At 44.0% G+C, this 23,766-nt stretch overlaps 1 protein-coding gene across 2 annotated transcripts in view; it reads right to left on the bottom strand.

The window, feature by feature from the left end:
- TM6SF1 (transmembrane 6 superfamily member 1) overlaps positions 1-23,766 on the bottom strand; it is a 507,967-nt gene that overhangs the window by 182,526 nt on the left and 301,675 nt on the right. For both annotated transcript variants that reach the window (XM_085644277.1, XM_085644276.1), the window contains exons 6-7: positions 21,032-21,153; positions 11,631-11,735 (exon numbers count right to left, since the gene is read on the bottom strand). In XM_085644277.1, coding sequence (XP_085500403.1) covers positions 11,631-11,735; positions 21,032-21,153 — 227 coding nt within the window. The remainder of the gene's footprint in view (positions 1-11,630; positions 11,736-21,031; positions 21,154-23,766) is intronic.

The raw sequence follows: 23,766 nt of genomic DNA, 5'->3' as shown, positions 1-23,766 counted from the left end.
CAAGGGGGAATTAAAAAATGTCGTTTGAACCAAACAGCAAAAAAGGAAACCTTTGACGGGGCATTGGAAGTCATTGAGTTAGTGTCAAAGGAGAAACGGGACTGGGTAACTTCGGTTGATTTTAAAACAGGCAATGTTACATCTGCAGGATAAGCATACTCAGTATCTTCAGGTGGACCACCTGCCGGTGGTAGTAACAAAGGATCAGTAACCGTATGCATCTCGATGGTAATATCAGACATGGTGGTAGATGCCAGAGCCAAAACAGAATTTCTCAGCATCGCAGGGCAAGAAACCGCTGGAGACATACTAAGAAGAATCGGCCACTCGCTGTAGTTTGACATTGTCAATGGAGATGTACCTGTTATCCTTGCGACCAGGAAATGGAGGTAAAATGACTGTTCTTGTACCCTGAACTCCAAGCACTGGAACCGGGGCTCGATAAGAGAGGCCGAACTCCTTCTTGTTCTCCACCTTCTCACGGACCAGGTCACCAACTCGAGGTAGCCAGCAAACTACTGGAATCTGAAGCGCAGCATCAGATGTGGAGGGCATATGTTCCTTCGCGAGACTGTCTCTGGCTTCTTGTAGAGTCTGCAATACAGCACAGTGATCATCTACGTCAAAGGGTGCGGCAGGCGCCGCCATGTCTAGACCGTCAAGGTCCGGGACAAAAATTTTTATGCCAAAGAGCATCATGTATGGGGTCCGCCCACCCAGAGACCTTCTAGGGAGATTATTAAGTGCACGTTGGACATCATACAAATGGGCTAACCAGTTCCGGCCAGTGCCTAAAACCCAAGCTGTCAAGGATTGCTTTAAGTCACGGTTCATTCGCTCCACCACATTATTACCCTCAGGTCAGTAGGGAGACGAAAATTTGACTTGGACCCCCAAATTTTTTATGGCTTCTTTGTACACCTTAGAGGCGAACGCAGGGCCCTGATCAGAATGGAAGGTACCAAATGCAAAACTTCCCACAAAGACACGCAAATCCCTGATGACAGTACGGGCATCAGCACTCCTTTGTGGCCATACCCACAGAAAACGTGTGCACGAATCCACTGCAACTAAGATATACTTGTACGCAGTATCAGAGGAGAAAGGACCGCAGTGATCCAAATAAACACAGCCAAGTGGTTTATTGGATATGTACATCTGAGTTTGTGGTGGGCGCGCAGCAGTTGAAGGTTTAATCTGCTGGCAAATGTCACAATCAAGAACATAAGTGCGAGCCTGTTTATATAACCCCCGCCATTAGTAATGTTGTTGTAACAGAGAAACAGTAGCTGCAACGCTGGCGTGGGCAGAGGCCATACCCTCGTGAGCTGCTGTTATCAAGGATGGTCTGCAGTCCGCGTTGGGAATCAATCTGTCACCAACGTCGTTAATTCTCACCAATGGGATGTTATCAGGACTTAAGTGATAATGGTCACGAGAAGGGAAACCTCTCGGGTAATAACTTCCCTTCTCTGTAGCAGCAATAGCAGCCGAGATGTCATTATCGATCTTACTTTTGGATCTTGTAACTGCTGCTACTAGATATGTCGCCACTGCTGTTTTCGCTGCTTCGTCAGCTAAGCTGTTGCCGACAGCGTGGACACTGACTCGCTGGTGCCCAAGAGCGTGAATTTATTCACGAGAGGCAGACGTTCTTTAAGTTCTGACACTCGAACCCAAAGCATTTTATGCTTAATTGTGCTACCTTTGGAATCACGATATTCATTTTGAGACCAAAAGAATAGAATGTCGTTGAAGGATTGAACACAGTAAAACGAGTCACTGACTATAAGAGTAGTGACTCGAGGATCAGCAAACTCCAGTGCAAGCACTAGAGCACGGAGTTCCGCCAACTGTGCGGTACAATCGCCCAATGACTGCGTATGCACGACATCAGATTGGAATTCACCATTTACAATAGTACCTGCCACAATTGCGAAGGCCGCTGAATAGGCATGCTTCGATCCAGTCGCCGGTTTCGCCGAACCGTCAGTGTAAATGACACAATGGTAATCTTCGAGTGGGCGCAAAGACAGAGGAGTGGGATGAACGAACTCATACTGTAAATACTCCTGAGTCTGTAATGAGGCATGAAAGATATAGGTGACATCGGGCGATGTCAAGGAAGTTGCCCATTGTATCCAACGTGGATGCAAAGCTTGAGAATTGGGTAAACTTGCTTTCGTCACTGCCTCTAAGGCAGGATACGGTGTGATCACCAACATGCGTTTTCCTGGCGACAGCACTCGTTCTTTAAAAATCGCCATCTGTACTGCCGTCAAAACTTTCAGCCGAAGTGTACAGGTGTGATTTGTATGCAATGGGGACGGTGTCGCCCTCATTGAACGTCAAGTACGTGAAACCCACTGCGCCTGGCACGATTCTTATTACCAGGTTAGTGTGGTTATCACGTGTCAATAAGTATTTTGAAGCAAGAAGTTCAGCTTGCAAAGATTGCAAAATTGCTGAATGCTCTAGCAGCCAGCTCGTTTTGGAAAAAGTAGGTTGTACCAAGGCATAAAGCGGCTTGATACGCTGGGCATAATCAGGAATGTACGTACAACCGAAATTCAGAAAGCCCAGCAAAGACTGTAATTTTTTCAATGTTGTTGGAGCACGCAAGCATGGGCACTTCTCCAGAAAGTGAGGAGCCAATCCTCGACCCTCATTGTTGAGCTCGTAGCCCAAAAACAACACTGTATACTCTGCAATGTGAGACTTCGCAAAGTTGAATTTGTAACCGAAGTCTTCAAACATAACAATAATGTGATCAACACGACACAGATGCGGCCACAACTCGTCGTTGATATCTATCTGTGAGATAGATATCATCAACAGTACGCATCTGGGTCAATGCTCTCCAATAGAGAGACTACACATGCGGCAAAGACGCCAGGGCTGTTTTTATAGCACATGGCCAATCTTTTAAATTGTTTTTGCTTGCCGCCAGAAGTAAACGCTGTCCACTGACTACTAATAGAGGACAGGTTATGGCTATAAAAGCCATTGGATATGTCAAGTGTGGTTTTAAACCTTTAACGCACAAGACTATCAACGAGGGCAGAACTGTGGGTATTCTGTACCGCGCACATCCGGCAATGAGAGTTTAAATGCCGGTAATCCAAAACTAGGCAGTACGACCCATCAGGCTTCGTTACGGTGAACAAAGGATTATTCATTGGTGACACACATGTTTCAATAACTCCCTGATATTCCAATTGTTCAAGGATGTCCGCGACGTGGGATCTAGCTTCACGACGAATTGGGATATTGGGGCTGTGGCTGGTGCATAGACCGTAATGGAATCTCATGGCTGGGGGACAATTTATCCCAGCCTACTTGAGTCGGAGCAAGCACCTAAGCCCACTCCTCGGCAAACTTTTTAGCGTGTTCCTTTGGCACTGTGTGCTCAAAGGACGGGAGGATTACCTCCTCCCCTCTCGGAGCATCTAAAATGAAAGCCTGGGGCCAGTCTGCCTCCGCCAAAAGAATGCCATAGGAAGAGGTCAGATTATCCCAAAAAATCCCTTGAATAGTACGTTGTATGTCACCTTCGATTAAGAGGTCTATATCATATAGTCTGTCAAGGGGAGCCACTCTAGTGTCCGCAGTTCCTACAGTAATGAACGTGTCAGTTGCTGTCGCCTCCAGATATGGACGTAGTGCTTGCCGCACTACTGTAACCTCCGCTGCGCTGTCGAGCAGCGTTAGCGCCCATGTCAGGTTCCGAAGCAGCGTCCGCAATATCTGTGGCATACCTCGCTGTTAGAGCAGCAACTTTCTTCTTCTGAAACGGGGGACGTTGACGTGCAAACTCGTCTTGCTTGCCTTTAGCGTCAGCCTGACGGGGTTTCTCACGTCCTTGTTGGGCACCCCGACCTTTGCCACGTTCTCCTCCACCGGAGTGCGAGGCCGATGTATCCTGTGAAGAACGAGGAGAACGTTCAGTAACCTGAAATCTATCAGGTGAATTAATACTAGTGCGATCGCCCAAATCGTATGTGCGCTCACTAGTCAGCTGCATGAGAGACGCAGGACGAAACTCCTGTTTCTGTTGCTGCTTTCCCTGGTCCTTTTGTCGCCAATTTTGCTTTGGAAAATTTGGACGATCGTCTTTGATAGATGAGCTCACCTTAGTTTGTTGTATCAAGTCAGGAATGATAATAGCTGGTTTAACCCCTAAACTACTGCGGCCAATTGTTCTATAAGCCTCCGCAATAAATTTAGGCAACTCTTTCGGCTTATCGAGTTCATCGACGCGGGCTAAGCAATTAGCCACTTGAAATTGTACTGCATCTCCTTTGAGATTACCAAGGACGAGAGAGGCAACTACGTCGAATACTCCGACAAGCCGCATTGCCAACTCTACAGCCGCCTCCAGACCGTGGTTATCTTGAACACGTTTAATGACGGAGGGAAGCACAGCCATAGACGGAGTGCAAAAGCACCTCGAGTAGACCGTGGCAAAAACCTTACCCCAGTTGTCACAATCGGACACTTCTGGGACTAAGTCTTTCGGCAAACTAATGGTGAGGATTCTGTGTTTCTCCACAGCGGTAGAGTGTGGAAAAACTGCCTCCAGTTGGTCAAATTTTTCGGCAAGCCAATAAGGCAAATCATCCTTATTCTGGGAGGGGTTTGCCCATCACCGAATTAACTATGACGGGGCTAATAACAACCGCAGGATGACCAGCTGGTAGTCCTGCAACAGCAGGTGCCCCCACCTGCACGCTGCGTGAGACGTGTTGCACCAAAGCCCTATATACTGAAATAAGGGTTGTAGGGAGTGTACGCAACTCACCCACCGCAAAAGTCACATATCGGGGGTGAGGCGTAAATCTGGCCAGCACCGGCAATATGGCCCCTGGAATTGACAAAGGGCCGAGTCTAGCCGGTGCAACCGCATGGGGAAGGGCACCATTAAACCAAATGCTATGCTGCCAGGCTGAAAGGGGAATCTTTAGCGTCCTGTATGGCGTATAATTTGCTGGGACCCGCGTGTGAGTAATCGAGTGAAACGTTTTATCATCTGCATTCACTGCTGGCAGCGTCACCCAAGAGTAAAACAACTCATAAGGGTGGGAGCCATCTGCACTCACCACAAATATAACGGCCATCCCATCGTCCGGCACCCCATACTGCGTCAAATGACGTCGCAAAGGTGCACGGCTATGTGCTGCAATTTCGACCGCCATAAGGACACAGACAATAACAACAACGGATTTTACAGTAGCACAAGGGTTCAGAAATATAAGAAACCTTTTCAATTAACGAGCTTGAAAGAACCTATTAGGCAACCAATAGGTAGGTAAAATCCGTCACTCCCGTTATCCGGAAACAAGAGTGAGGGTGTCGTGGACTAATAGAAGCACTACTAAGGCGTTTCAAATCAAAAGACCAAACGTTAGGTGCGCCATGTTGCAGGGATTCTGCTCATGCACAGAACTATGCGCAGGAAACCAGGACCTCAGTGAATTGTGGTGTACCAGAAACTCACCTCAGAACCCAGAACCCCTATCCGACCAGCAACAGTGTCCCATTTGTTATCCGTATTATCTCGGAGGTCCCAATGTATAGACAACCCAGAACAAGCGACTTAGAGTACTCTCAGGAATGGTGGGAATCAGAAATACCTGTTCGTAATTATCCTCCTATCAGTCCACAACAAGAGTAATCAGAGACACTGTAAAGTTTAAAAGGTTTATTTTATAAACTACGTGTCCTAAGATGCAGTACTTTGGCTAACATAAGCAGACAAATGATTACAATCAATACCATCAGCATTGTTACAATACCATAGAAAATGAAAGGAGAAATCATAGTTTAAATGACAGTGGAATACAGCCACCTTCCTTTCGCTAGTAAACTAGTATTATTAGACTAGTAGAAGGTCTCTAGGCTTGAATGGGGAACCCCATACCGTAAAGATCAGCTTAGTGGAATCACATCACAGGATCAGGTGTACTCTGCTCCTGGGAAAGCTCTTCTTCCGAATGTGTGTAAAGCATGCAGTCTGCAATATTAAAAGCACTTGACTTTCAGGTATTTGCAGCTGCATGCGTGTTATGGCTAAATAGTGGGCCGATCAACCTGAACTCAAACATGCATTGTCTGGCGACCCAGACTGTTTCTTTACATAATGTTCAGACCAAGGTCGCAGTGCACATCTAGGGATGTGAACAACAGACAGTTCTCATGTGAAGAAAAAGGTGAGCAAGCAGTTTTCAAATAATAACATGTATCTGCAGTGTTGTGTGCAAAGGCAGCAAAACGTGGCAAGATGGCTTTCTAATATCTAACGCGCTTATGCCAACATAGCAATGTATGTATCTAAATCTCAGCCCTCACTACAGAATGGTTGCCCCCTCAGGGTTCACTTCGGGTTCACGAAGGGCTGGAGTAATCCTCCGCAGGGGTTGTCCATATATGATACACACGACTTGGATGGATGAACAGGGTAGATATGTAGCACTCTCTGGCACTTGGGAAGGGCAGACTCTTAACATCATATCTGTATATGTCCCCCCCAGATTACAGAGTCCCACGTTGCGGGACATCGGAGCACTCATGCTTGACATGCCCATTGGGGTTATTGGTGTTAGGGGGAGACTTCAATCTGGCATTTGACGGCTCCAGGGATCGCCACACACCCCGTAGGGACCCCCCTGGGAGATCCCATCTGGCTGAATTCTCATCCGCTATGGGTTTGATGGATATCTGGCGATGGCTTAACCCGACCACCATCCAATTTACATTTCAATCTGGGGCCCCCCAATAGTCAGTCACGCATTGACCATATGCTCACTCATGCTCAAGATATTCATGCTTTTTCTGACTCCAGGTGCCTTGCGCAGGGAATCTCTGACCACTCACCCATACTCACGACTTTAACTTTTGGGCAAACCAAGCGCTGCACTACCCTCACTATCAATCCTTGGGCTCTTAAGGTACTCCGCATTAGGCAAAAATTGATCAAGGACACTGACTACTACTTTGCAGAGAATGTGGGGTCGGTCTCCTCTGCCTGTGTACTGTGGGGGGCGTTTGGGGCCATCATTAAGGGCCACGCCTTATCACTGATGGTGGGGCATAGGAGAGAACTCGCGTAGTGGAATTGGAGGAGGACATCCTGCTCACGGAAAGAGCCCTGGCGTGTGCTCCCGACTCAGATGCACAACATGCACTAAATATGGTGCTCCTTGACTATCAGCAACTGCTTACGGAAACCGCCAAAACAAGTTATATCGCCACCCGTCACAAGATACATGAGCATGGCAAACGGACTGGGAAACTCCTGGCCTGGCTAGAAAAGAGGGAACATGCATCTAGGTGGGTACACTTGATAACTGGGACTGACGGGAACCCCTCACTGACCCCCAGCAGATTGCTGAAACATTCACCTCTCGGTGTATTTCTCTGCCGAGATGTCCCAGTCCCAAATGGCCGCGGACCTCCTGTCGACTATTAAAGTCGCCTGTCTTTCCATACAAGACAGAGACTCCCTAGAGAGTGACATCACGGAGACCGAAATCCAAAAAGCCATCCAGGACTTGCGATCCGGTAAGGCTATGGGACCCAATGGACTCCCAATTGAGCTGTTTAAGCCAATGGCCTCCAAGCTCTCTCTCCATTTACTACACATGTATACCAAAAGTTTTGAACTAGGAATCCTACCACCCGAAGTCAGGATGGCCTCAATTGTGGTTATACACAAACCAGGCAAACCAGCAGAGGTTTGCGAATCCTACCACCCTATATCCCTCCTCTCCGTAGAGGCAAAAATAGTAGCAAAATTATTGGCCAACCAACTTATCCCCTATATCACAGAGCCGGTGCATCCGGATCAATCTGGGTTTATGCCAGGGAGGAACACAGCTTTGAACCTGCGACGATTGCATGGGGTGCTCGGCAGAGTAGATAAGATCAGGGAGGATGCGGTCCTGCTTTCATTGGACGCCTCAATGGCGTTTGATACCATTGAGTAGGATTTTCTCTTCGCAGTATTGGTTAGGATGGGCTTCGGACCCAAGTTTATCAAGTGGATCAGATTACTCTACACTCTACACTCAACCGACCGCGCAGGTCAGTAAACAACCATATTTCTTAGAAATTCTCATTGTAGCGGGGCACCAGACAGGGATGTCCCCTATCGCCCTTGGTTTTTGCCTTGGTCTAAGAGGCCCTTGCTGTCTGGGTCAGGGGAGACCCGGAAATAAGGTGACTGAAATGGACAGAGGATCATGATGATCGCATTTCGCTATATGCGGATGATATCCTCCTCTATTTGGCCTCACCTTCGCGGTCCCTTCGCCAAGTTTTACACATATTCCACATTTTTGGTGCCCATTTGGGGTATACGATCAATTGGACAAAGTCCCAACTCTATGTTCTATGGGGGAAACCGCCGCACAGCCCTAGGGGCTACAGCAAACCTGTGGCATTACGGGGCTTCCAGTATCTCGGCATCTTCGTAACCCCGATCAGACTTTATTTTATTAATTCAACCTGCTAAAGTCCTTGATTCATCTGTGATCGGACGCTGGGCACTGGCGTTCTCTCCCCCTGACCCTCCTGGGGCAGCCAGCACTATTTAAGATGTTAGTGCTACCGCTTTCCCTGTACCCACTGCAAAATGCCCCCAATGTGATCCCTGACGCCTATCGACAGCGTTGTTCGAGGATTGCTGTGGGAAGGGCGGGCGCCGTGCATAGCTATTAAGAAACTGAAAATGGGATGGTATGATGGGGGTATTGCATTGCCTGATATACAGCTTTATTACCAAGCGTCTCAACTGGTTGCGGTCAATAGGTGGGTGCATGGGGAGTATGACGACCCAAACTTTCGCACTGACCGTGGCTCTTGGGACTGGAAGGATACAACAGAGCACTATACACAAACCCCCGTAAACTCCACCTCATGGGACCCACAGCACGTACGGTGGAGGTCTGGCACGGAATAAATAAGAAATGGGGCTGGCATAACAAACTAACAAAAGCCATGCCTCTCTGGAAACCAGATATGCTGGGTCAGCTCAGCAAATGTCCTGGATTCGACAGGTGGGACATGATAGGCATTTCAACGGTGGGGGACATGTGGGTTAGGGGTAAACTGGCCACATTTGCTGACTTGCAGGCCAAGTATCAACTAGCGCAAACCGAGACTTTTAGATACTTACAGATCAGACATGCAGTCGCAGCGGCCCTTACCAGGGAGCTACCTCTGCCTGAGTCCTCTCTGCTGGAGGACAAATTGATACTCGACCCAATGTCCACGAAAGCCATATCTCTAACCTACAAAAAGCTGCTAAATATTCGACCCAACCCTATGCAATGCCTGCGGCAAAGTTGGGAGGCGGACCTGGGGGACATGGATGATGAAGACTGGCGTGTCGCACTGGCTTCTCCCAGGGAAATCGCTATCCCAATGAGACTGCGCCTGGTCCAACTAAAAATCCTCCACCGTGTATACTTTGACGCAAAGCCCTTATTCAAACTAGGTAGAAGACCTGACCCCAGCGCCTTCGTCATTGCAGCCAGCCGGGAGCTTTCTTCCATATCCTGTGGGACTGCCCGGTAGTGAGACAATACTGGGAAAGGGTCACAAAGCAAATGGAGCGAGCGTGCAGTAAGACCCTGAAGGCCACCCCCTGTTGTGCCTGCTTAACGTGTGGGAAGCCAAGGACCTCACGCAAATCGAGCAAACATGGGCTTCAATGGGGTGGGCCATTGCTAAGCGCAACATTGCGCAGAGGTGGGGAGTGGGGACATTCCGAGCTTGCGAGATTGGGCAAATGACATGGAGAGGGCAATGATTGCGAGAAGGATGTTTTCAAGCATAGAGGGTGCCCTAAGAAATGGGATCATAAGTGGGGAAAGTGGAATAAATATAGAGGTGATCTATGCTTATCTCCAACAACAGAACTGCAGCAGGATAGACGTTTACTGCTGGATGCGCCTGAGACTGCCACAGTGCCCTCGCCCTAACCCGCACAGGGTACCTACTCTATCACAAGATTACATCTGGTGGGCTCGCATTGTCTGTATGTTAGTCCAACTAAGCACTAGATGCTCATGAACATGGTGGACACTTTCATTCTGGATCAACATTGGGACGTAAAATGTGCTTATTGAACGCTCTGGGCCCGATTCACAGAACTAACTCAGGACAAAATCCTAAACTTACTACTTTTGGTATTCACAGAAGTTAGGATTTTGTCTTAAGTTTGTCTTAAGACAAACTTAAGACAGACTTAAGACAGTCTTAAGACAGACTTAAGACAAACTTAAGTTAGGATTTTGTCTTAAGTCTGTCTTAAGACTGTCTTAAGTCTGTCTTAAGTTTGTCTTAAGACAAACTTAAGACTAAATCCTAACTTCTGTCAATACCAAAAGTAGTAAGTTTAGGATTTTGTCTTAAGTTAGTTCTGTGAATCGGCCCCTCTGTTTTTTGCAATATGTGACTTTGTACTGTAGACCCGAATATTGCTGTGACATTGCCTTGTACTTTTCTTTCTTTTCTCAATAAAAAATGTTTAAGAAAAAAAGCTGGAAAACTAAATTCAAGCACCGGACAGGCCCGCTTTTTTAATTATATATTGTAATACCCCTCAATTCGTGGTGCTGCTTCAGATGCTTGGACAATGAGATGAGTAGATGGTGGTCAAGGCATAGCTTTAACTAGAAAGGGTACCACTTGGGGTATTCCACAGCGGCGTGTGTGTACAAAACAAATAGGAGAAGCAGTCATCATTGATTAACTGTGCTCACCAAATTACTGAAGCTATACGAACAGATTTAGAACTGACGTTATGGTGGAATTTTTTTCAGCAAAAGGGGGCTACCCTAAATGTTGATTGATTTACTGAACTGTCTCTGTGGAGGGGTGTTGATTTGTGTGGGCACCGGGCAGGCAGGAAGGGGAACTGACCTGCTGGTGGTCCTGGAACTTACTGCCCTACCCCGGGATGCCCAGAGTTGACCATTTTGGGGGATTTGCCTGGTGACAAGCATCCCGGCAGGGACGGAGCACTAAGTGGTTCCCTGGTGTACGTGCTGGTATGGAATGGCGGGTATTGCCTGCCCATCCCTCTGAGAGATGAGGGGAAGTTCCTACTAAGGTATGTATACTCTAGATGCCCTTGGGGGAGGGCGTGGGCAGTGGATAAGGAGAGTGGCATTCTGGCACTTTCCATCCTGAAGTGTTCAGCTATGATGATGGTGGAGACAACTTTCTATTGCCTCCACAATCTTTGAACTGTTTTGCTAACCTTATGTCCTGCATTCTCATAACAATAATGTATGTCTTTGCTGATCTTATCTCCTGTATTCTCATAACAATGGCTGCTCAATTATGGTTATCGTTTTGCAATGGTACCATGTGAACAAAATGCTATGCCCTTCGTTAAACCACATTAATTGCATTTGTCTCTCCCCTGCATGTTGTGAGCGCACTATATAAAGGGTATCACTGGGGGTTTTCCACAGCCAGAGTATGTGTACAAAAGAACAAGGAGAAGCATTCACCGTTGATTAACTGTGCTCACCAAGCTATACTAACAGTTTTTGAACTGACTTTATTTTGAATTCAAATGGTAATACACTGTAGAAACAGACTATGCAATTTTCACTTACCATGCCTCGGAATATGCAGAAAGCAGTTGCAAACATTAGGTAGATAGCCAACATTAGATCAACTGGTCTTCTTAACAGTCCCTTTTTCTGGGCTTCTTGTACTACCTAAAAAATACAGGTAAATAGATATGTTTCCAAATATATGTATTTTGATGCTAACTGCACAAACATTTAAAGGAAACATATGCATTTGCAAAGTGTTGGGAAATCACATCATAAAGATATTCTGACTCTGTTCTGCATTTAATTAAAAAGAAATATATATATATATATGTTTTTGGATTTTACTCTACAACTGATAGCCACACAATGAAAGAAACACCCACCAATCCCCAACCTCGTATCTGTGACACCGATCATTGTATCGCATTGTATTGTACTGTATTGTATTGTAGAACATCTATACTGTTTCCCTGTCCCTTTTAGAACCAGACTTGCTCAAAGACAACAGGAAAATGAAATTCAAGCACTGAACAGGCCCGCATTTTTTTTATTCTAGCTTTAGGGCGGGGGTGTTTGGTGTGTGACACCCCCTCAAATAAATGCAGTCTTCGCCTGATATTAAATGCCTGGGGATCTCCAAGGTGGGTCTGGTATCTGTTTCAATGGTTCTCGTGCTGAGCCAATAATGTAAGGCATAATAGTGGCCTAGATGTAAACGAGAGAGAGAGAGAGAGGGACAAATATTCCTATCTGGTGGCTGAATTTCAAAGTGTGAAACCAGATAACCTGGAATCAATACCAGCGTCTCTGGTTGTCCAAATTGTGTGATACTAAGCAATATTTTATTTCACGTAGCCTCCTTTCTTACCATAACATAGAGCACGCTTTTAAATATTTGAGTTCAGAAAGTGCAGTGCTCAATCACCTCTTATGCTTGATTTAATAGATTATAAAGTTGCTCCATCTATAATAAGAACCTAGGCGATGTTTAGGGTTTACATGACTACGAACTTGCCTCTTAGTTCATTAATGCCATTGTTTTTGGGGTTCGAGCCAGAAATAGGTCTAAAAACTCTCCCTTTTAACAAATGCCAATTTATGCAGCTATATAATGTGATGTACTAAGAAGGAACACTTGTGCATATTAAAGAAGTAAACTTTTTTGAAGTTTGAAGATAGTCTATCATAATTTTACATTGTTTGTTGCACAATATAAATGCCAAACATTTTCATAGCTCGGCTTGGAGACTGACCCTTAGAGCCCAGCCATACCCCTGGCTCCGCTCTGGCTCGGTTCGCCCTATAAATTGGCCAGGATGCCCTTGTCTATTTGCAACTCGGGCTTAGTAAATGGAGCCGTCAGTCACTTGATAAACTAATTTGTAGAAGGCGAAGGCTAGAAACATGAAGCCCCAGCCATATGCGCTGCTTTGACAAATCTACCATCACAGTTTCTGGTAGCAGAGTCGAAGAAAAGTGTGCAGTGAAAATACATTTAAGTGATCCCAGAACTCCTGGCAGTTGTACGTGAACATATATTCCCTTACCATATCCTTCTCACTCCTCTTCGGTGTATAAAGATTATGAGCAGCGCACAGCTGTAGGAGATATAAGGGACATTGTCCAACCTTTGAACCTCAAAAACAACTGTAATTTTCAGTGGCCGAGAATTTGTTATAGATAGTATTAACAATCGACTCAAAATATGGACTATACATTAAACAAACCACAGACGTAGAGAGCACAGGCTTAAGCATGGCAGAAAATCTTGGGTTAACATTTACAGATGAGGATGTAAACCAAAATCTTGCTGGACCATCACTACTGACAAACATAAACGTAGAGATATATCAAAAAGGTATGCAGTTCCTAAGGAGGTGATTGGGATGATCAGTAGGGTATGGAATTCCAGGTAAGGGAAGGAAGAAAGGGAGGGGAGAGCCTGCTGCAGCCCAGTGTGTGAGGTGAGAGGTGAAAAAATGGGTTAAAAGGTAGACATGATTCACACCTATGATCTAACGAATGAGCGGCATTTCATCAGGACCGGGGGAACAAAAAACCTAATCTCCTCTGAAGTGTAGGAGACAGTCGGAAAAGGGTGTCCTAAATAGTACCGCCTCTATATCATGGATTCAATAGTAATCCTAAAGGGTGAAGAGGCGGTGCAAGAAATATCTTCCTTCTGGCAAAAACCTAGAAGTGGATTGGGTAGAGCCTAATCTTTGACATCTGGATTACCCGCAACACTGGCGGGAGTAAGCCACCACTCAGTGGGGGCTCCTACTCGTAGGAACTACCTACGTCCGGACGCCTGGGAGGGTTGACAAACATAGCAAAGACAATAGCCCAGACTAATGACTAGGAGGCACTTACGGAAAAGAAAAATCAAAGAATATGAGTGATACTACATTGTGTGATAATGACAGAATATTTGAGAGCCAACGCGTCTCCTAGAGGCCTAATATTTAACAAGGCCACTAGACTATTTATATTAGATACTATATTTCACAAAGAATGGGCCAAGATAGCCTGGCACTGCACCAGAGACTTGCTGTTTTGATTATCAGTATTAGCCAAAGATTATCGGAGAAAATACTAGTCAAAATCCAAAAAAATTCAAGGAGAAATGAGGGCAACAATCACATCTTTCAAAAAAAGACTAGACAAAATAAATAAAGAGACCAATGAATCTAAGGACTATTTAATGCAATCCAAAATATAAAAAACTTTAGACAGACGTGACCCATTTTGCATTCAGCAAGACTTATTCATACTCAATTGCTGACTATAAAATTCCAACAGGGTACAACTCTGATACCTACAATAACAATTCATCGGATGGTAATTCAACCGATTCAGAGCCAACAGGGAGCGATTACAACCAGAATTGGAACAACAAGAGTAGAAATAGAAGATCATGGGCACAGGCATGGCAAGACTTGCTGTCGGGGGTGTGCTGGAGTTTGGAATAGTATAATTTACTATTCCAACTCCAGTCTGTGCAACAGTCGGGAAGGTGTTGGAGTTAAACCCAACACCTTATACCCCCTACAGCAAGCCATTTTCATTGTAATACATGCGTTGTAATGATTGTTTCCTGCATGACAAGGATACAGTTATCCTATACAACCTATGTATCCCCGCACATCCATTCTACCAACCACCTTTCCCCCTGTTTAGTACACACATGCAGCAGTGGGTACCACTGTTCACCAAAATGCTTCCCCCAAATTTCCAAACTACCCAGCGCTCCCCTTTTTTTGGGAGAGGTCAGAACAGAAGGGGAGGGAGAGGAAAGGACAGCAAGATGCATTGGGAGGAGGAAGATACCCGAGTCAACACCAGGAGCATGTTAGCATAACAGGGAGCGAGTACGCCCAAAACTCAGTCACTAACTTATCCAATAAAACATTGACACCCACCCAGATGCAAGTGCTAAACAAGGCATTAGAGTTCGTACCAACACCTGGGTTTGACAAATTCCTCTTTCACTGCTAAGTGGCTGGTTTCTTCCACAAGCTACGCCTGAAGGCTCTTTTTAACGAACAAGAACCAACTGGGTAACTGTCGAATACAGGACTACGTAAAAAATCCACTAACTATCCACTGACACACACCACACCAGTTGAAGTATAAGCTTTTAAGAAAGCAGTATACTCAGAGGTTGAGGATTTAAACCTGACAAGACAGGAAAGGATGGCTTTGACTGAACTTCAGAATGACACTACCATAATAATCAAACCAGCCGATAAAGGTGGGGGCATAGTCATCCAGAATACTGAAGCATACAAAACTGAATGCTTACGGTTGTTAAATGACAGACACAACTACAAGATCCTATCCAAGGATCCAACAACATAGTTGAAATAGAAATTGCAAACTTGGAAAAGGAGGCGGAAAGTGAAGGATGGATAACAAAATTTGGGACCCTCCCCCCCCCCCCCCACCAGGACGACCGATCATGGCAGGTATTGGCTTATTGTTAGAGCCCTTGTCCCAATTCTGCGATTTTTTTTCAAACTTTTTCTACAAAAAACGAAAACATACATAAAAGACACTAAAGATGTGTTGACACAAATTCGAGATTACGTTTACAATGCTCAAGCACACCTGCTATTGAGCTTGGATGTGGAAAGCCTCTATACAAGTCTGCCACAGGATGAGACTCTGGAGGTATTAAGAGAAACCTTACCAAAAGAAGACTGGCATTTTAACACACCAAGAGAATTCATTTTAGAATGTGCAGTTCTAGCTCTGACTAGGAACTTTTTTTAATTTGAGGGAACACTGTACATCAATAGGGAGCACCTTCACTCCAAGCATAGCAGGACTTTGCGTCTTCAAACTAGAAACATAATGTATTCTTCATGAGACAAATCATTATCACAAACACATCTCCATGTGGAAGAGTTATATAGACGACATCTTCAATCTATGGAAGGGAGACAAGAACACAGCCTTAGCCTTTATTGATTGGTTAAATGAACAAGCCGGAAACGTCAAATTCATTCATACCATAGATGAAAATAGTCTCATGTTCATTGATGTCACAATCTTCCATGAAAAGGGTAGGTTACATTCAGACACGTACCATAAAACCACGACAAAAAAAATCTTTAGAGATTTGATATTTTTCATCCGTGCCCTCTGGGATAGAATCTCCCTTATGGCCAGTTTCTCCACCTACGACGCAACTATAGCCAAACAAACGGCTTCAAGAAACAAGCAGAAATATTGAAAAACAACCTGAAAGCCAGGAACTACTCTGAACAACTGATAGAGAAATAAAAAAAAGAGCTAGGAACCAAAACAGGGAGGCACTTTTGGAGGGTGCCACACGCAACAAGACAGATCCCCCCCCCCCCGTGTGCGTCACTAAATATAACAAAGCATCTAACTGAATTAAAAAAAATAATTCAACGTAAAAGGAGAACACTGAATATAGGAGGCAGACTATGTGATCGCTCCTAATCTCTCACAAGAGAGCACAAAGCATTCGGGACAGTCTCGCACACACTAGACTAAGACAACAACAAACACCAGGACAGACAATGCACACGATGCTGGGGTTCCCACCAATCACAGGACATTGCCCACGTGGGCAATGTAGTGTTTGCCACCTGACGTCAGCAACAAAAACTCTAGACCTGGGTCTAAATACCCCGTGGGAGTTGAGAAAACGTACTAATTGCAACACCAAACAAGTGATTGTATGCCCATGTAATCTCAAATACATAGGAATGACAACACAAAACGTAAACACACATATCGAGGAACATAGGAGCACAATACGATGTAGACGCAGTACCACCAAGATAGCGGAACACTTCATAATATGCAATCATGCCCCTAATGATATGAGATGGATAGTTTTAGAACAGGTATCCACAGAGACAATGGAAAAATCCTTTTTGAAAAGGAGAAAAGATGCATTTATAAACTATCTAGTCATACCAGCGGATTAAATGTAGATGTTCCATACTCTAAATATTCTCATTCTTTTTGCAAATAAGTCAAGAATGAGGAATAGTGAAAGTTCTGAATCAAGACACCCCAAATATTGGAATCCCGCTACCTACACAGCGGGAAATACTAGGCATGATAACAACCACAGCCGAATACTCTTGTTATCACCCCCATTGGATGCAACAGGGATAGATGCAACGACTTAACCATCTTGATAATTGCAACTATCTGATTGCTGTTATTGAAAATGGAGTAGGATCATTATACAAATAGGGTTCGATCATGGATAGTTTTGAACCCCGTTTAGGTTTCAAACAAGGTCTTTTAACTTCCATCTCGATTTTGGACTCAAGGTTCCATAATCCTTTGCTCCTGCTACATTGAACGGGAGAATCCACGTTCATGCACACGCAATAAAATTTACTGGTACTGTGACAAAAACCAGCACACCTGCACACAGCCACTGGCAACGAGGCAGTTTATTGTTCTGACCACATACCTGTGGGGGTATTTTGAGGCTCACACAAACACCAGAGTTCTTCAATGCAACTGAAAGAGTGTTTCTTTCATTTTCTTTCCAGTCCCGATCATGTGACCAAAGATCACATGACAAGGATCACACGACAAGGATAAATGGGGCATTTAAAAGGAAAGAACAAACAGACCTTCACCAACATGCAGGGACACGGGGAGGTGCTACGAGCGTGAAGAACGCGTACTCTTGATGAAGTAAGGTATTATTTTTTCTAATTTTACCTCCCATTTGTCTACGCTGATTAGCTGAATTGCTCTGCTAGTGCAGAAATCATTTTTTTTTACAACAAAATGACTTAAAATGAATTTTCTCCGCCTAAAACGTGACTACAGAGTCTGTCCTCCCATGGTACCCCTATGATGTCTGTTGAAAAAACAAGTTGTGTATGTACTAAGGTCTAGTTTGTTTTTCCTTCCAAATGTATTTTCCTTAGTGCTACTTTAAATTTTAACTATGCTGAGTTTCTAGATGTGGTGACAACTATTTTAAGACAAGCATAAGGTTTTGATCTAAATACTTATAGCCTATTTAATAATCTCAATACTGGGGGTGCTCCAAAAAGGTATGAGCGCCCACTGATGCCTAAGCAATCCCCCCCTTTTTTTCTCTTTTCAGTTACAACCATACAAGAAGAAGGTCCTATAAATATGGCCTGTATAGTTTCGTACATGTTTTTTTACTATTTAATTGCACAGAATAATAGCAATCGCAAAAAGCAGGGTAAAAACGAGGTCCTGAGGAAAGCTTACTGACCCTTCACGGGCTATATAAAGGCTGAAACATGTCGACCCATCGAATGCCTGGGAACATTAATTCCTAAAAGCATCACACTGATGTATTTTAACCTAGCCCTAGATTCCAGAATTTGCTACAAAGGATTTAAAGGCTATTTTAATACACTCACTCAACCCTGCTTTCCCTCACTGCTACCACTCAAAGAGCTCCAGTTACAAACGTGTTGAGTCCACCCATTCATGTTCAGTGTCTGGGTGAGGGTCCAATGATTCAAGGACTCCTATCTCAAAATCTCTAATGGTCGCCATGTTGGAGTGATGTTCAATATAACAATTTATATCAGTTACAAACCACTTTATACATTAAAGCACAATGTTCCTATTTATAAGACAAAAACGGTATTTAGCCGTATATCGGCTCAACTTATTTATCTTTATTTTTTTAATATAAGAAATCACTTCCTATTATGCTCAAATCTTAAACATATTGTCGTGTATCGGCTTATTTAAAGAGCATTTAATGGTAGGTCTGTAAATATCTTAAATTGCGATACAGGCACCAACATCTAAATGAATTTAATCTAATCTCATATATCTAAAATGTCATTTATCACACCATCTCAGAGAAAGTTTACTTTCTGAGAAATTGTGAAGCAAGGACCGATTTGCCTGGGTGCATTACTTGTTTCAGATACAGGCATGACAGGCACGGTCACAAATAACTGGGTTTCCCCTCTCCTTGTGTTTATTGTATGTCACCATAGTCATGAGCTCCCAGGGAGAACTATAAGGCCCAGGTGGATTGAGCGGAGGTGATTGAGGTGCGATACCCTTCAAATGCATTCTTAGTTTGGTATTTGGAAATGGGGGCTTGAATCAGTTCTGCTCTGTCTGTGTCAGTTTTTCTTGTCGTTCTCATATCAGTCAGAGGTTTTAACTTTTTCATTTTTGGGCACCATAGAGGTACTCCTTGAATGGGTGCAAATGTACTACTTTTTGAAATTAACTGGTAATCAAGCACCCAAAAGGTGATGGGATGAATGTGTGCAAAAACTCTAACCAGTGGCATCCGCTCCGGTTGCATTCCGACCCATCATTTTTTCACTCACTGTGCCACTCTACACAGAAGCCCACATAATGCAAATCAGTTCTGATCCTGTTCCTCATGGAAACAGCACACCCCAAACCTTGTTCATCTCACTACCCCAACCTGCTGCAGACTGCTTTTTTAGATAACTATAACCTGTTCATTGTGTAACCAAGAGAAGTTGGCCCACCGCCAAATCGTTTAAACCAGGTACAGAAACTGAAAGTTATTATGGACTCTATTCTCTACCTTATGGTACAAGTCAAATTTTTCCTTACCCAAGTTTCCCCATTCAGAGTACAAGTTAACATCCCCTTTATACCCTCTAGACTATATTGTGACAATGGTATGCATCTTGGTACTCTGCTAAATAGAAAATCAAGAAAACTAATGCCAAGAACTACTTACTCCACATATGAAACTTGTATTTCAGGTGGCTAGACATCATACAATGAGGCATCCAAGGAGAGGATTACTCTTCGTCAGCATTAGCTAAAGGTTGGCCTCATTCTTGACCAGCACTCCCTTCAAAAAGTCTCACACTGGTAGAAGCTCCTTCTTATTTCAAAAGACTAAGTAATGTAACTAGTTTTCTGCTAGATTAAGAATAATTGACTAACACCTTGAACTCTGTAGGGACATTACAAATCTAGCTCTTTCCACTCTCATAACTCTATTCCATACACCACTCCTAAAATGGGATGGTATACGCATGCACAACCACATCTATTCTAATGTTTTCCCAACATCTCATGCTTTGCACAGGTACTAGTTCCGAGGCCATGTTTAAAGCAGGTCTCCAAACCTCATGCACCTCACACAACAGCTGCGATACAGTTCTAACTACAGCCAGCATCCTATGAATCATGCACCCTTGAAAGGAGCACCCAGGGTTCACAATATGAATCGAAATGCTTCGACATCTTGTTAGAGGTAGGAATCTTATATACATTTTACAGTACATTACAATACAGCACAATTCACATCAGTGACCTGGTGATATCACACATTAACATTGAGGTTTTCCAAGAAAGGTACATCTACATAATAGCTAACGTAGAATAGGAAGCACAGCCCATTTATAAACTAAAACAAATGGATTACATGCAGCAGTTTCACAAAGCCTTCGCTAGCTCGCATTTCAAAAGAGAAGATAATTTAACATATTGGTGTTTGTCCACCAGGTCTCTAAAACCTCGTTACTTACTGTCAGAGGCACTGGCTACACAGGTATATTACTGGGGGGAAAAAATAAGATACATGTATGATAATTCCCTACTGAGATTTTGATATTGCAAACAAGTATTTGGTGGTACAACCCTCACCTACTGTGAAAGGACCTTACTACCTCTCTCAATGCCACTGAAAAAATACTTCAGTTATATACGCTCGCCTTCCGATAAATGAGAAATATGGCTAGGACACTTGACTTAAGTCAAACAGGGAGCATTTTGTAGTAGACTTATATTGTGCGTTCTAAGACACCCAATAAAGTGCTATAACAGAACATCTAAACATTTTGATTTACATAGTTTCTAAAAAACTGTACACTGACAGATTACAGCCATGAAATATTGACATAGTTATTGTAAAAGAACAACTCTGAAAGCAACAGTTATCTCCTTCAACAAATTACCTTGTTTTTAAGATTATAGCTCACAGATGGTTGATTATAGATTCTGAAACCAGCCCAGATAGGCAAACAAATGTATGGTAAATTCAGAAGGAAAGCAGGGCAGATTCGTGTCCCATATTTGCCTGTTTGGGAAAAAGAATACTGATGAGGAATATGTGAGTTAACATACAACATATATTTACTTCATAGCACTATCACTCTTGGTCATTACTTTGTACGCACACTATGCTGTTAAAACACTATGAGTGATTTAATATGCAGGCCTAACATCTCTTACCATAAGTTTAAGTTTCTTTAGTAGTTGCAGTCATCTCTGATTTTGAAGCACTATTTCAGCTGCTAAATGAGGTGTTTATAGTAGATAAATAGGTGATGTCTGTATTGAAAGAGTTACTTTGTAGTTAGGTATACTATGTTGTTCATGGAGAAATTACGAGGAACAGACTATGCACTAGCATCAAACAATGGCTTGATACATGTATGAGTATCAAGAAGGTGTGCAGTGCCTAGTGAGAGGATCGGGGAAAGGGAGGTCTTTCTTTGTGATGCCCTCACACACCCCGAAGGATGCCATGCTTCATCATTGGGACAAGCTCCTCGTTGCTTTGGCGTTGCAATGCCTGACGGGCTCCCGTAAACGGGGCTCTTTGGCAGAGATCTTTTGAAGAAGCCGTAGGGTGCGTGCGGGTGTGGGGGCTAGGTAGTGCACAAGAAAATGGGTTAAAATAAGTCTATAGCTGTCCTACTCTCATAAGTGTTTATTGATGTGGTAGCTCAGGCTTAATTAAAAGTTATCGGTGCCCTAGATGGATATAATGTTTCTAAAGGGCTGTTGTGGTGTAGTGGGTCAACATCTTTCGTGTCTAATTGCCCCTAATGGGTCAGGTGGCACTTGATAAGGACCATGAACAGTTAAACGTGGAAGGTGCACTATCGACCGTCTGGTACTCGTAATTAAGACTGATGTACAGACGCAGTGGAAGGTACCCTAGTAGGCTTGTACCAGGGTAGGAGACCTGAAGGGGAGAGCGGAGAAAACAGGAAAGAAGAACAACCAATGGAAGATTAATGAAAAAATTCGACTGGAGGCTCTTTTCAGGCAAGTATAAATCATAAAAGACAGGCTAGATGTTATAGTGAGATAGTGGGCACATGCTGGAGTTGTCTTAATATAAATGATTACTGTACCACATGCTTCTCTCATATGTAGTGTATCATAGACACAAGTGTGTTAGTGTGCGCTGAGAACGATTATCATGGAGGTAAGGCATCTGGACAATCCATGCGCAGTCGAAAGTTAGCTGCATTGAATACCATAATCGTGAATCATGTGTGTCATAAGGTGTTCATAATGTCAATGTGCTGGTTGCCGCACAAAATTGTGCGAGTGTGACTCATTTAAAGGACCCCGCTGTGACGTGCCTAGAGCCACAAGCATTGAAGAGTGCCTCTGCGGTGAGCTGCTCATATTAACACTGAACACATTGAAAACTTGGCTATTTGATCTGCCTTAGCCTGTCTGGCGCTGGGTTTTTTCCGCTGCTGAGCGCCGAGACACCACCGTTGGTGGTAACCGTGCACTCTACAAATGAAATGGAATGGAATGGAATGAACTGGAGGAGTGCGAGTGCATCTAATTAAAAATACAAATGCCCCCCTGCGGCATGCCTTAAGCCGAAAGTGTAGCCGTGTGCCTCAGCGGTAAGCCGGGCTATCTCGCACGCAGCACGCAGGGTGTGGGTATGCTCATTGGTGCTAAGGGTAGAAGTGCTGGCATTAACCCAAAAATGGCGCGCATGGAGGTAGAACTGGAGACTGCCAATACAGAGGCTATCTCGAACTTGGCACGCAGAGTGAGCGTATGCTCGTTGGTGCAAAGGGAAAAAGTGCTGGCATTAACCAAAACATGGCACGCATTGAGGTAGAACTGGCAACTGCCGATACAGAGGGTGGGAGTAGCACGCACATTACAAATAAAAATATTCATTATTGCCCAGTGCGAGAAAAACGTATGAACTCCAACGGGACGCGCTCTTTCGGTGCCTTAACGTTGCAGGTGCCATGCAGTTGGATGTGCCTACAGACAACTGAGTGATCAGGTGTGGAAGTGCATTCCTCTCCTTTCAAAAAAAACCTCTTTACCCTCTCTCATGCATCTGTATGTAAATGGGAGTGACCATACTTCATGCCGGAAAGCAGTGCCAAATGGTTCATATCTTCCTAGGGCATAATGTTTCATCCATAAACTGAACTTAAACAACGGAAACGGTAAGGTGATTAAACCGTGGATAAGGTACACAGCTGAGTTCAATTCGGCCACAGAGAAAGGCAAAGGTTCCAACTTTTCAATATGCAATAATGAGTATGTTGCACCTTTCATGGACATGAACTGTTGTTTCGCAGTCAGATTAAACTGCAGGAATAACGATGATGTATCCATGTAGTCCCAGGGAACTTTCCCAGCATTCAATGTTTGCAAAGTCCATGCAAACTGCATTATAGAACGCAATTGATTTTGACCATGGTATAAAACAGACATATCATCCTGTACAATATCCACAACAGATGAAACAATATTATCTAATGTATAAATTCTGGAAGAAAGGGTGTTAATGCTATTATCAATGACAGCTAGCACTTTTTCCAAATTTGCTTGATCAATAGCTCTTAATCTGAAGCAGCTTCAATTTGAGATAATTTACAAACTACGTTATAAATAGCATACACCCATCTTT

This window comes from Triturus cristatus, chromosome 3_1 (genome assembly GCF_964204655.1).
Source record: "Triturus cristatus chromosome 3_1, aTriCri1.1, whole genome shotgun sequence".
Classification (NCBI taxonomy): Eukaryota; Metazoa; Chordata; class Amphibia; order Caudata; family Salamandridae; genus Triturus; species Triturus cristatus.
The sequence above is the reverse complement of the archived record's forward strand: the minus strand, read 5'-3'. Positions and strand labels throughout refer to the sequence as shown.